Source organism: Bubalus bubalis, chromosome 1 (genome assembly GCF_019923935.1).
Source record: "Bubalus bubalis isolate 160015118507 breed Murrah chromosome 1, NDDB_SH_1, whole genome shotgun sequence".
NCBI lineage: Eukaryota > Metazoa > Chordata > Mammalia > Artiodactyla > Bovidae > Bubalus > Bubalus bubalis.
Window position 1 is genome coordinate 121,360,340 of NC_059157.1, and position 14,428 is coordinate 121,374,767.

The 14,428-nt window shown below is 37.6% G+C and overlaps 1 protein-coding gene across 4 annotated transcripts in view; it reads right to left on the reverse strand.

The window, feature by feature from the left end:
* The window catches only part of CCDC50 (coiled-coil domain containing 50), an 87,246-nt gene that overhangs the window by 34,462 nt on the left and 38,356 nt on the right, over window positions 1-14,428 (reverse strand). For all 4 annotated transcript variants that reach the window (XM_006050271.4, XM_006050270.4, XM_006050272.4 and 1 more), the window contains exons 4-5: window positions 11,451-11,541; window positions 339-456 (exon numbers count right to left, since the gene is read on the reverse strand). In XM_006050271.4, coding sequence (XP_006050333.2) covers window positions 339-456; window positions 11,451-11,541 — 209 coding nt within the window. The remainder of the gene's footprint in view (window positions 1-338; window positions 457-11,450; window positions 11,542-14,428) is intronic.

Genomic DNA, 14,428 nt, shown 5'->3' on the forward strand with positions numbered 1-14,428 from the left:
TACCTCCTTTATTATTTATGCTACTTTGAGGCTTCAAACAGTACACCCAGATTTCCTTGAGGCAGAGATTCATTTGCCATTTTTCCATACCCTAGTTTATGTGCTTAGAATGTAATATACATTCTAAGTAGCAACAGTGCAAAAGAACACATGTCAGATTTTGCTAAACTATATTCACATTTTACAGCCATAAAAATGACTCTGGTCATCCATCTAAAGAACAGATGGATTCATTAGATAAGATAAAATTTCACCACAATCTAAATGGGCCCTAGAGTCACTTTACAGACAAATTTAAAGGGTGTCTTGCAACTGAGTCTAAAGACAGGAATTGTTACCTCCATCTTCATAATAGTAACTATCACCATAAGCACCGACTCCAGAAGACTCTGGAAAGTGTTTCTTTCGCTTTTTCTCTTCCTGTAACTCCTTTTCTTGCAAGAGTCGAGCAATGTCCTGCAAATACAGAGAGAAGAAAAATAAATACTTCAGAGAAAGAACAAACGCCATACAGTAACCCTACTGGTCAGTGGTTTGACTTTCCACTCCCAGGCTTTCGTGGCTCTGCCTATGGTTTTCCAGACCTTGTGGTATTATGCTCACACTGTCCAAATGTCAAAGACGACTGCTCAACAGGAAGCACACAAGATACAGATGAGGGAGAAAGGTTTTTTAATTAAATTTAAATCTAACTCTACCTGAAGATATTCAAATATAATATTCCTAAAACTGGTTATGGAACAGAATTTTTTAAAATACATATTTATGGGCCCTTTTTCCAAGATGATGATTCACTAAGTCTGAATGAGGAAGACTGCCATAATCTATAACCTTTTTTAAAATTTATTTTAAATTGGAGGATAACTGCTTTACAATATTGTATTGGCTTTTGCCATACAACAACATGAATCAGCCACAAGCAGACATATGTCCGTCCCCTCATCCTTGAACCTCCTCCCTGCCCCTCTAGGTTGTCACAGACTGCTACATTGAGCTCCCTGTTTTATACAGCAACTTCCCATTAGCTGTTTATTTTATATATAGTAATGTATATATACACTGATTTCATTTCATTTAAAAAAAGTTTTTTAAAGAATCTTTCAGCTGATTGTGATTTAGCTTTGCATTAGAGGATGGCTGTCTTACTAAAAAAAAACAAAAACAAAAACAGAAAACAGTCCTCCTCCTGTCTCTCCTACGCTCCATCTCCAGGCAAGTTTTCAGCAGCTGCTGAGTGGCAAATAACATTCTGATTTCATCCCCTAAAAAATCACCACCCCACTTTGAAAACAAAGCAATACACAAATAACTATAACACAATCAAATTGTAAATGCCTCAGAAAAAAGGGGGAAAATGTCTATGAGCGCAGAAATAAGGGAATACTACTTCTGCTTATATGAATTAGTTCAAGGCTTTGCATTAATGTTAGGTTTTAAACAAAGAACTGGATTCCAACAGGCAAGGGAAGATATTCTTTGCTGAGAACAACACAAGCAAAGTTATAAATATTTTAATGGGCATCACTCTAGAAAACAACCAATAGTCCAATTAGAACACTGTATGTGGGGTGTTAGAGAAAGATGAGGTTTAACAGACAGAGGCTGGATGCTAGGCACCCTTTATAGTCAATTGTTAAAAGTCTGGAGTCTATAATATAAGGGGTGAAAAGTTCCTAAAGATTTTGAGCTGGAGATAGAGTTCGGAATTTGAAGATTATTTCTATAAAAGGGCCAATAAAATAGCACATAAACTTTATGTATACTTTTTAAAAAAGAATATCCCTAGATGTTACTAGGTTCTTAAAGATCTTATAAATATGGCAACAGTACTCACTGATACAAATGGTAATAAAAATCACAGGCAGTTCTGAGGGGCTTACTTCTGAGGCAAGAATTAATCACCATTCTTTCTGCATTTTTCTGAATAAGTCAAATGAAGAATATACTAAGACTGCAAGGCAAATAAAATTCATCTGAATGACTTAATTTTCTCTTATATCAGTGTAGAAAAAAGTTGGATGCTGAGGCTAGATGAATTAGTAGAGGTTATCAGTATTCTTGGAAGGCTTCCCAGGTGGCTCAGCAGTAAAAAATCCACCCGATAATGCAAGAGATGCAGGAGACTTGGCTTTGATCCTTGGGTCAAGAAGATCCCCTAGAGGAAGAAATGGCAACCCACTCAAGTATTCTTGCCTGGAAAATTCCATGGAGAGAGGAGCCTGGCGGGCTACAAACTATGAGATTGTAAAGAGTCGGACAAAAGTCGACTGAGTGACTGAGCATGCGTGTAAGCACACACACATCCACGTACGTGGCTTTTAACATTCACGAAATAGGCTTAAATTCAAATTTATATTATTAACATATAATCTGTAACTGACTTCTATGCTGGAAATTTCTCATGAAACTGTGTAAATATATACATATATTTGGTAAGTTCCAGTTCAAGTCAGAGATGCTTCAGAGACACTGGAAGAAAAACATTAACTATTAAAATGAATTTCTTTGGGCCTGAATTCTTTATCTGTAAAATGAAGAGTCTGAACTAGTGAACCTTAAAAGTCAAATGTCTTGACATCCCAATACACATTGTAATAATCTGGAAATGTTACTGGGTGCCCTCCTCTGTGCCAGGTTCATTACATTGATGCGTTACAAAGCAATACAGTAATCAGTTATGGAGGGGTGTGACAAGATAATTTATTCTCCTCACACTAATATCTATTTCAGAATTTCCTAAATCCATATACATCTTACTACGAAAGTAGGAAGAAAATGTAAACACTTCCCTGAGTTGTCATGTTGACTGAACACCCAACACTACATTTTCTTAAGTGGTTTGTTTTTCTGAAAACAAAAAGTCTCCCTTTATGTAACTGAATAAAAATATAGAGGAAAACTACCAGGTCCAACTGCCAGCCAAAATTATTAAACTGCCCTCCAGGGACTTTATAATTGCTTTCCTACTATCAAATTTATTCCTAATGAATACATAGTAATAGGGCACATTCTCAATGTGAAGAGCCAAAAATGAACCAAAGAGAAACAAAGTGATACCCATTTTGTACAATGTATTAGCTGGTCAAAAGGAGTGCTTTTAACCAAGTAGAAAAATAATAATCACAATGTGTCATGCATCTCAGCATTCAAACCTTTGTTCTTTTAACACCTCAGCTCCTTTTTTATGAGTAAGCTTCTTCTGGCTGACAAGAATAAGAACAGCTAGCTGTACTTGAGGTGGGAAAGGAAAAAGGATTTCAACGGGAATCTGCTGTTATACTACAAACCACGGCTCAGCCAAGTCAGCTCTCTTCCCTGCTTTCCAACATTACTGCACAGTGGGTTTAGTTAGGTGATTTCAATTAAAAAAAAAAAAAAATCTCCCCTGAAACAAGCTAAAGACAGCAATTATTAGTCACCATGCTTGGATGCAGCTTAGTCACCCCTGACATAAACAACCTCCTTGAACCTCTGCTTCCTTCCCGTTAAAGGTTAGTCTACAACAGCATTTCCCAACCTGTTTCTGAGAACACTGGTATCAAAGGTTCACCAAAAAATAAAAAACATTCAACAGAAAACATGTATTATATCTAATTCTTTAAACATATTAGCTCTGGGGTTGCAAGAAGATAACATTACAAAGTAATGTTATCTTCTTGCAACCCCAGAATTTCCAAATTTATTTTGTGACATAAGTCTTTTTGTTATATAAAATATATACATATATATAAACCTTACTAAATTAGTGTTTGACAAAATATAACTTGGGGAAAAAACAAATCTAAAAGAATTCCAAAATCCTTCTGAAGTCACATTAAATTATTTTTTAATTAATAATATTAATCAGGTAGACTTACTTTGGGTTAATAGGCAGAAATAACTGTTGTGCAGAAGATTTTCTCTTTTTTTAATTTATTTTTTAGTTAGAGGAAAATTACTTTACAATGTTGTGCTGGCTTCTGCCATACAACTAATCAGCCATCATTATACATATATCTGCTCCCTCTTAAGGCTCCCTCTTCTCCTCTAACAGAAGACTTTCTAAGTAAACACATTTATTAAAATAACACTCAACTCTGGAAAATGGGAAGCTGTGAGCATAAGTAAAGGCAGAGTTAAGGATTCCTGGACAGTATGGTACTGGCACAAAGACAGAAATACAGATCAATGGAACAAAATAGAAAGCCCAGAGATAAATCCATGCACATATGGACACCTTATCTTTGACAAAGGAGGCAAGAATATACAATAGAGAAAAGACAATCTCTTTAACAAGCGGTGCTGGGAAAACTGGTCAACCACTTGTAAAAGAATGAAACTAGAATACTTTCTAACACCATACACAAAAATAAACTCAAAATGGATTAAAGATTTAAACGTAAGACCAGAAACTATAAAATTCCTATGTTTTAGTTAGAGGAAAATTACTTTACAATGTTGTGCTGGCTTCTGCCATACAACTAATCAGCCATCATTATACATATATCTGCTCCCTCTTAAGGCTCCCTCCTCTCCTCTAACAGAAGACTTTCTAAGTAAACACATTTATTAAAATAACACTCAACACAGGCAAAGCACTCTCCAACATAAATCTCAGCAGGATCCTCTATGACCCACCTCCCAGAATATTGGAAATAAAAGCAAAAATAAACAAACGGGACCTAATTAAAATTAAAAGCTTCTGCATAACAAAGGAAACTATAAGCAAGGTGAAAAGACAGCCTTCAGAATAAGAGAAAATAATAGCAAATGAAGCAATTGACAAAGAACTCATCTCAAAAATATACAAGCAACTCCTACAGCTCAATTCCAGAAAAATAAACAACCCAATCAAAACATGAGCCAAAGAACTAAACAGACATTTCTCCAAAGAAGACATAAAGATGGCTAACAAACACATGAAAAGATGCTCAACATCACTCACTATCAGAGAAATGCAAATCAAAACCACAATGAGGTACCATCTCACACCGATCAGAATGGCTGCCATCCAAAAGTCTACAAGCAATAAATGCTGGAGAGGGTGTGGAGAAAGGGAACCCTCTTACACTGTTGGTGGGAATGCAAACTAGTACAGCCACTATGCAGAACAGTGTGGAGATTCCTTAAAAAACTGGAAATAGAACTGCCTTATGACCCAGCAATCCCACTGCTGGGCATACACACCAAGGAAACCAGAATTGAAAGAGACACGTGTACCCCAATGTTCATCGCAGCACTGTTTATAATAGCCAGGACATGGAAGCAACCTAGATGTCCATCAGCAGATGAATGGATAAGAAAGCTATGGTACATATACACAATGGAGTATTACTCAGCCATTAAAAAGAATACAGTTGAATCAGTTCTAATGAGGTGAATGAAACTGGAGCCTACTATACAGAGTGAAGTAAGCCAGAAAGAAAAACACCAATACAGTGTACTAATGCATATATATGGAATTTAGAAAGATGGTAACGATAACCCTGTATGTGAGACAGCAAAAGAGACACAGATGTATAGAACAGTCTTTTGGACTCTGTGGGAGAGGGCGAGGGTGGGATGATTTGGGAGAATGGCATTGAAACATGTATAATATCATATATGAAATGAATCACCAGTCCAGGTTCGATGCAGGATACAGGATGCTTGGGGCTGGTGCACTGGGATGACCCAGAGGGATGGTACGGGGAGGGAGGTAGGAGGGGGGTTCAGGATGGGGAACACATGTACACCCGTGGCGGATTCATGTTGATGTATGGCAAAACCAATACAATATTATAAAGTAATTAGCCTCCAATTAAAATAAATAAATTTATAATAAAAAATAAATAAATAAAAACAAAGGTAAACAAACAAACAAAAAAAGGATTCCTGGAATGCTACAGGAATGCTATGTCAAGAAAACAGATTCACCGATTCCTTTCAATGGCTCACATAGTCTGCTAGAGACCTCCTACAGAGAAATAAGATACATGGTCATTATCATTACTGTCCTTGTCCGTTAGGTGCTAGAAGCAAAATGATTAACATAATGTAAGACATGAAAGACGACTGCTCTAAGACAGACATTCACACAGTAAGGTGCAGAGGAGCCCCATGCAACTTTCTCAAGTAGAAGACAAATTACTGAACTGTTGGATCCCTTTGGGTACTTTTATGGTTTATACAATTTTATATACCAGGGTTACTTCTCCCTTAAGGTTTTCACCTCTATCATAATAGCAGTGGGATTCAAAATGAGAAAATCTTGGGCATAAAGATAATCTAAGGGAGATGTGAAAATGTGACTGTCAAATGACTATCAGAAGAATAAAAAAAAGGAAAGCCATTCCATTAGATTGCTAAACTTTTTTATTACCTAGCAATTACTATATTAACATCTAACTCAGTAAGAAATGCAAATCAGGTATAACCCCAAAAGGGTTACTCTGTAAGACCAGAAAAACAGAATAGTACCAAATTCATGGCTGTAAAAACACCAATATAACTAGGAGAAAAGGAGAGAAGAATTTTCTCAATCAGAGGCCTCCCACTCACTCCCCCTGTCTGGCTATGTATGTGTAAACTTATTTTTAAAGTGCCACAACATAGTGAAAAAAATAAGTAGCTTAAATTATTACTACCTGAGCTATTTTCTAGATACTACCAATTTACATAAATATATTTTTAGACCATGAATTTCTAATCACATTAAGAATGCTATGAAAAAGTACCATGGCTCACACTAGATTAATTTTTAATGTAAATTGGTTACTAAGTTTATCCCTGAATAGTTCACATTATAAATGTCTCCAAATTGTTGGATTAGTTCCACAGACTTTTCATTACATGGTTGGCCATGATACTATTTATTCAAGGAAAAAAAAAGCGGCTTTCCCTAAAATAGTTTCACATTCACACATATTTATACCTAGGTTCAAAGGCACATATATAAATCAATATTCACATATACACAAAGTAGTTAAGAGTTTTATTTAAGAATAAGTTCAGCTCAGTTCAGTCACCCAGTCAAATCCGACTCTTTGTGACCCCATGGACTGCAGCACGCCAGGCTTCCCTGTCCATCACCAACTCCTGGAGCTTACTCAAACTCATGTCCATCGAGTCGGTGATATCATCCAATCATCTCATCTTCTGTCATCCCTTTCTCCTCCTGCCTTCAATCATTCCCAACATCAGGGTCTTTTCTAATGAGTCAGCTCTTCGCATCAGGTGGCCAAAGTACTGGAGCTTCAGCTTCAGCATCAGTTCTTCCAATGAATATTCAGGACTGATTTCCTTTAGGATGGACTGGCTGGATCTCCTTGTAGTCCAAGGGACTTTCAAGAGTCTTCTCCAACATCATGGTTCTAAAGCATCAATTCTTTGGCACTCAGCTTTCTTTATAGTCCAACACTCACATCCATACATGACCACTGGAAAAACCACAGCTTTGACTAGACAGACATTTGTTGGCAAAGTAATGTCTCTGCTTTTTAATATACTGTCTTAATATGTTGTCTAGGTTAGTCATAGCTTTTCTTCTAAGGAGCAAGCGTCTTTTAATTTCATGGCTGCAGTCACCATCTGCAGTGATTTTGGAGCCCAAAAAATAAAGTTTCTCTGTTTCTATTGTTTCCCCATCTTTTGCCATGAAGTAAGTAATGGGGCCAGATAGCACGATCTTAGTTTTCTGAATGTTGAGTTTTAAGACAACTTTTTCACTCTCCTCTTTCACTTTCATCAAGAGGCTCTTATTTCTGCCATAAGAGTGGTGTCATCTGAGTATCTGACATTATTGATATACTTCTCCTGGCAATCTTGATTCCAGCTTGTGTTTCATCCAGCGCAGCATTTTGCATGATGTACTCTCCATATAAGTTAAATGAGCAGGGTGACAAGAAGCCTTGATGTACTTCTTTTCCGATTTAGAACCAATCTGTTGTTCCATGTCCAGTTCTAACTGCATACAGATTTCTCAGGAGGCTGGTCAGGTGGTCTGGTAGTCCTATCTCTTTCAGAATTTTCCAGAGTTTGTTGTGATCCATAAAGTCAAAGGCTTTGGCATAGTCAATAAAGCAAAAGTAGATGTTTTTCTGGAACTCTCTTTAGCTATTTAAGAATTTTTAGTTATTTATTTTTTTAGTTATTTAAGAATAACTAAATTAAATCAACTAAAAACACATTTCTTGGCTTGATTAAATAATACTGGCAAATGCTAAACCTGTGACCAAAGAGAAAGATCCCAATAAAATCTGTCCACCCATATTAACCACAAACTCATGTGATTATGAGGTAAGTACTCCCATAAACTCAGTCCAGTATTACAAAGGGTACATGTTCCTTCAACAGGGTGCCAAGAAAGAAATGCTACTACTACAATATTCAAGACACCATGTAAGAGTTAAAAAAAAAAGCAAGGAAGACAGGAAGGAAGGAAAGAGGAGGGAACGAGGAAAAAGAAGGAAGGAAGGGAAGGGGCCACAGTGGTGGTAAGAATACAGATCTTTTTACACTCTTCTACATCTGTCTCCCCAATGGAAATGCTACCTGCCTACATTTGTACTCTTTTAAAAAACACAATAATATTATACAACAACAAAGTTAGACATGCTAATTCACCCACAGAAAGTTGTATAACTCTACTTCTCATGAATGATGTTGTTCAGAAAAAAGTATCTATCCCAAGAGGAAAGAACCTTGAATTCTACATTAGGTTGTTCTGGATGATTATAAGCTACAAAAAAGAGTTGACTCCAAAAATCTGTTAAAAGAGATCTGGGTGAAAATCCAGAGAGGAGTTTTCCACAGCCCCGCTGCTGGGTAAGAACTTATTAGTTAAGCAGACTCTACAAAGAAGCAGAAGAGCACAGAAAGAGGAAAAACAAAACAAAACAAAACAAAACAAAGAATCCGGACAGTTGATGAGTAACAGGCGATGCAAAGTTGATCAGAAAAATTAGCACTGTTGTTTCAGCCTCCCCTATGAGGTGCCTTGGACTAAAATAAACAAATAAGCATTATCATACATCCTTCAACATCAAACTTGAATACTGCAAATTTTTATTTAATATTAAAACAGTCTAGTCAGCTGGAAGTCACAGTTTTCTACAATTAAAGAATCTCTTGATAGGACAGCCATATTCTAAACTAAGGCATCAGCGAAAAGTCAAAAACGTCTGGAAAAAAAAAAGTCTTGAGTTTTTAAAGGCTAGTCTCACTAAACCTCCACAACTAGATTTCTCATCTCATCTCTCCTTTGCACTGGACAAGGGGAAACATTTCAGTAGGTCAAATAGTAGTGGAGATAATAGGAGGCCTGTAAAGGCAAGAAACTCCTAAAGATTCCTCAAATCATACCATATCGGAATACACTTAACTCTGCTTATTTCACCCCCACCTTTTAATTCAGCACAAATCAGAGTTGTTACAAAGGGAGAATGGTGGGGGAAACACCGGGCGAGAAAGCAAAAAGGAAAGAACAACTATTAATTTAATATGTAGCAGAGACCTTAAATACATGATTTTAAACTTCACAGCAGCCCTTTAGGGTAACGTAGAGTTATCATGACTTCTTTAGTTTGGAACCTGAGGGGCTACATGGCTAAATGAGACGATGGAAGTCTCAGCTAAAAGTTAAACAGATAAGATTCAAACCCCATAGTTTATGTGTTCTGTGTTGTGTCACAGTATACCTAAGTCAGAGGCAGTCAGAACCGCAGAGACATTTCTCTGGCATCTTACTATAGCCGGGACCAGTCATTCATATACTTCTTTAACACTTAATTTCTTCATCTGAGAAATGCAGTTATTCACAACACTGTATACTTTATATAGTATAACAATGAGATTATTTATTGTGATTGCTATTTAGATTCCACAGGCATAAAATAAAGTATTTTGTTTTCCCTAATACTGCTTTCGCCTGAACGGAAAGAAAAAATATTACAGGACACCAGGAGCATTTATAAGAAGCCAACTTCATTACTCTGTGATTTTTAAAATAGACGCTTTCCTGTCTATAAAACATAATCACTTCTTTCAGCTTCCAGACTCATCTCCAAGGAAGTCTTGACTATAGAGAAGCAACACATCCTGCAGTAAGAAAGAGCTCCTGTGTTGATAACAGAAGGATGAAAAGGAATCCCTCTTTCTTACTTACAATTCTGATCATCACATAATCATGGTTTGTTTCTTAAAGAAATAGCTGAATAGACTCACACCAGGTGTCTCACACTCGCCTGGCATTGAACAAGGAGTTCCAGAGTCACAGAGTGGCTCAGTAGGAGAAAGAGAAGATGCAGACTGGTTCACTAATAACCCTGAAATATCTATTTAATAGGGTGACTGCATGTGTCAGTGTGCCCAGGAGAGTACACAAAATTTCTCAGTACACAAAGTATCATATGATCATTCTACTATTAAAAATGAAAAATCATTTTTTTTCTTTATTATAAGTTAAGACAAGGGTCACGAATAGCAGAATAGCTATTAAAAATGCAGACACAGAGTCAACACAATGAAAAAGGAACTGTTTGTAAGAAATGCTGAAAATATAACACAAAAGCAATGATCAGTAAGTACAAATTCAAGTCTTTTTACAAACCATATACTACTGCTAATTTTAGTCATTTTCAGCTTAAAGACAATACAATTTAAAAATATATACAGAATTAAATGGATCACTGTTTTGAGGCAAGGTATCATAGGAAAGTGAACCCAATAACAAAAAAGAGGGAGAGCAAATGACCAGTCCATGACTCCTGTTCAGGCTACATTCAAGGTTTGCTCTCCCTAAAGTTGTGGGAATAACCCATAGGCAGATATCTTGTATGGAGCTGAATTATCTCTTAAAAATTCATTTATATCAAGAACTTCAGAACATGACCTTATTTAAAAATAGGGTCTTTCAGATAGAATTATTTAAGAGAAGATCATACTCTATTAGGGTGGGCCCTCAATCCAATGACTGGTGTCCTTACAAGAAGACGAGAGGACAAAAAGATACAGGGAAGAAGGCCATGTGACAACAAAGGTAAAGACTGACATGATGCAACCACAAGGCAAGGAATGCAGACGGCCAAGAGCCACCAGAAGCTAAGAGGAGGCAAAGAAGGGATTTCCCCTAGTAGGTAGCACTGCCCTGCCAACACCTTAATTTCAACGTGCAACCTTCAGAACTGTGAGAGAACCAAGTCCTATTGTTTTACGCCACCATGCTTGTAGTGATTTGTTATGGCAGCCTACAGAAACGAATTCACACCTTTTGTCAAATTAACCGTTGTCATCTTTTAAGATTTTACCACTTAAACAACGACCAAAGGGCAATAAACAGTGGTCCATGGAGGGGGCAACCCTTGGACTATGCACCCCCAAAAGGGGAAAGCTTTCCTGCCCGGCCAGCAACCCTACACTGAGCCTGTGAACACAGAGAGTCAGAGCTGAGCAGCCCTCCTCCATGGGGTGGAGGGGCATTAAACAAGTTGTACCTCATCCTTCTTCTCCTGAATGCGTCGTCTCTCTGCCTCAATAGCCAGCTTCTCCTGAATCTCCTGAGCAATTTCACAGTCTTGTTGTTCACTGAAAAACAAAGGAGAAAACAACATGAATGGAGAACACAAGGAATGATTTTTCTAACCACAACACAATTTACTGAATACTCACAAGAGCCAGGGCATATTTTTATCTCACTTAATCCTTACAATAATGATGCAAAGAGGTCAATACCATCACATCCTATAGCTAGAAAAACTTGAGGCCCAGAGTAGTAAAATCACTTCCCTAAGGCCACAGAGAAAATAAGTGGTAGAATCAGAACATGATCCCCAGATACTATAATGGAAAGCACTGGGCCTTTTCTGTATGATCATATCCCAGGTTTAATTCCTGGGTCGGGAAGATCCCCTAGAGAAAGAAATGGCAACCCACTTCAGTATTCCTGCCTGGAGAGCTCCATGGACAGAGGAGCCTAGAAGACTACAGCCTGTGGGCTTGCAAGAGTCAGACATAACATAGCGACTAAACCACCACCACAGTCCCTCAAGATTCTGCCAAGGAGATGGACACTATGAGAATAAGATCCACAAATATCCAAGTATGCACAAAGTACACATAAAGTAAGAGTGAATTCACTAAAATGTCAGTAATACTGTGGTCACTTAGAGGTGGTGGTATGACTTCAAAACAATTTTTATATATTTTTAATTAAGTACATTTTTTTCAGTTTCAATAAAACTTTAAAAATGGGGGGTGGGGGGTGGATGTATATTCCACAGCTTCAGGTGCCAGGAGAAACCTCTGTGGCTGATGCCAGTTTTCTTAACACTCAGGCCACTAAGGCAACCAAAGGTTGTAATGCTGCTGCTACCATAGTTTTGTTTTGTACTGGCATTCATGGATTCAAAAAGGACTCACACAACATGTGCTGTCATCCAGGCACCATGCTCAACACTGAGGACACAAAACTAAATAAATCTCCATCCTGTACTCAGAACCCTACAATATACTTTGCTGGGAGAAACCAGACACATCATTTTGTGGGGAGAAACACGTCCTTACAAACAGCACAAATGAAACAGCAGTTTCAACAAGAAATGGGGTTTGGATATCACAGAGATGGTCTTTTGGTTTCAGGTTTCAGGAACAGTTAGACTAGACTTAAGTTGCGTTAGCTGCGTCCAACTCTTTGCAACCCTATGAAATGTAGCCCACCAGGCTCCTCTGTCCATGGGATTCTACAGGCAAGAATACTGGACTGGGTTGCCATGACCTCCTCCAGGGGATCTTTCTGAACCCAGGAAAAGTTAACAGGCAGCTTATAACTCTATAGAGTGTGATAATGCTGGGGAGCCAGTGTTTACATGGCCCTTACAACCTTTAGTTGTTACCTGAAGCGATATACATATGCTTAGAGCTTGGTATCTAAAAGATGCTGGAACAAAACTACAGTTGTGGCTTATACATGCAGTTCACTTGCTAAACCTATATTCCCTTTTATTCTTGCCCTGCCAGTTGAACTTAAAGAGTATTCAACAAATCTAGTCTTGGTTGTATACTCCCTGTTTAAAAGCAGCCTTTTGTACCTGAAAAGTGTTGGGGGCGGAAGTGGCGGTAATATCCTAACTTCTCTGGAGGAATAGAAATCCACACATTCTATTCTAATAAAAGTGAGGGGATGAACACTATTCTTGTTTGTATAAGGAAATGGTCCTTTTCAACATGTTTGGACATAGACAGTTGGAGATGAAAGCAGACGGGTGCACATACAGGGATGTGTATGTACATGTAGAACGTGCACATCGGACAGGAAGGGGGAAGGGAACACATGAGAGAGAGCGCAGGCCGGAAGTGAAAACGGCAAGCTGTTTTAGTCACTAGTAGGAAAATTACTGGACAAGATACCTGGAGACCTGATTTCCGGTCCTGCCACTATGAACCAGTGAATCATGCCCTCTCATGTTGTCTTATTAGCTGCAAAAGTTTTGGGATTTAATGACTTCATGTTACAGATACAATATTATAGGATTCTGAACCATTCAAACCACAGAACTGAAAATAAAAATCTACTCATTCATTATTTCTATATCCTCTTTTCATTCACTCACTTTTTTGAACTTATCAAAAAGTATTTATTAATCTAGTTTTAAAAATATGGAATTCTTCATGAATTTGCAAGTCACTTTGGCAAGTGCTCAGAGTTTTTTCCCTGACTCCCTTAAAAACAATGGCTATGTTTTATTCATATGTGTGTTCTCTGGTGCCTTTCATGGTTGAAAGGCTTATTTTATTTAGCAAGAGTCAATAAGAATGTTTATTTACAAAATAAGAAAACTGAATAAAATAATGAATAAAGTCCTCTCTGCAAATAACAGAACAGAAAAACCCTTCCTCAAAGGTGGAAAAGTAATAGGCTCTCATGTTTATTTAAATAAGACAAATAAACTAAATAGAAGGGTTCCTTCACCTCTTCCTTTACTCCTTCCTTCTCAAAACGATTTTGTAGTTAAGTCTACCACTACAGATTGAAGTATAGGAACCTCTCTCAAAGAAGAGATGTATTCTGTGAGCTTTCAAAACATTAAAAAAGAAGTTTAAAAAGTCATTATGATGGAATAGACCTTAGACATGATCTCTCTATTTAGGAGGAGATGGAGAAGTAATTTTGGTCAGACACTGAAGTTATGAAGAGAACGGAGGGTACAATTCAGAACTTTCCAAAAGATTCTGCCTCCATATAAAAAGCAAGGGGTTCTTGACTTCCCTGGCAGTCTAATGGTTAGAACTTGGCACTTTTACTGCTACAGCATGGGTTTGATCCCTCAAGGAACTAAGATCCCACAAGTCAAGTGGCATGCCCCTCCCCCAAAAGGCAAGGGGTTCAAGGAAAATAAGAGCAACAAACATTACTAGGAAATAGTAAAGGAACCCAGTAGACTTCAGAAAATTCTGTGACATCCAGTATTTTGCT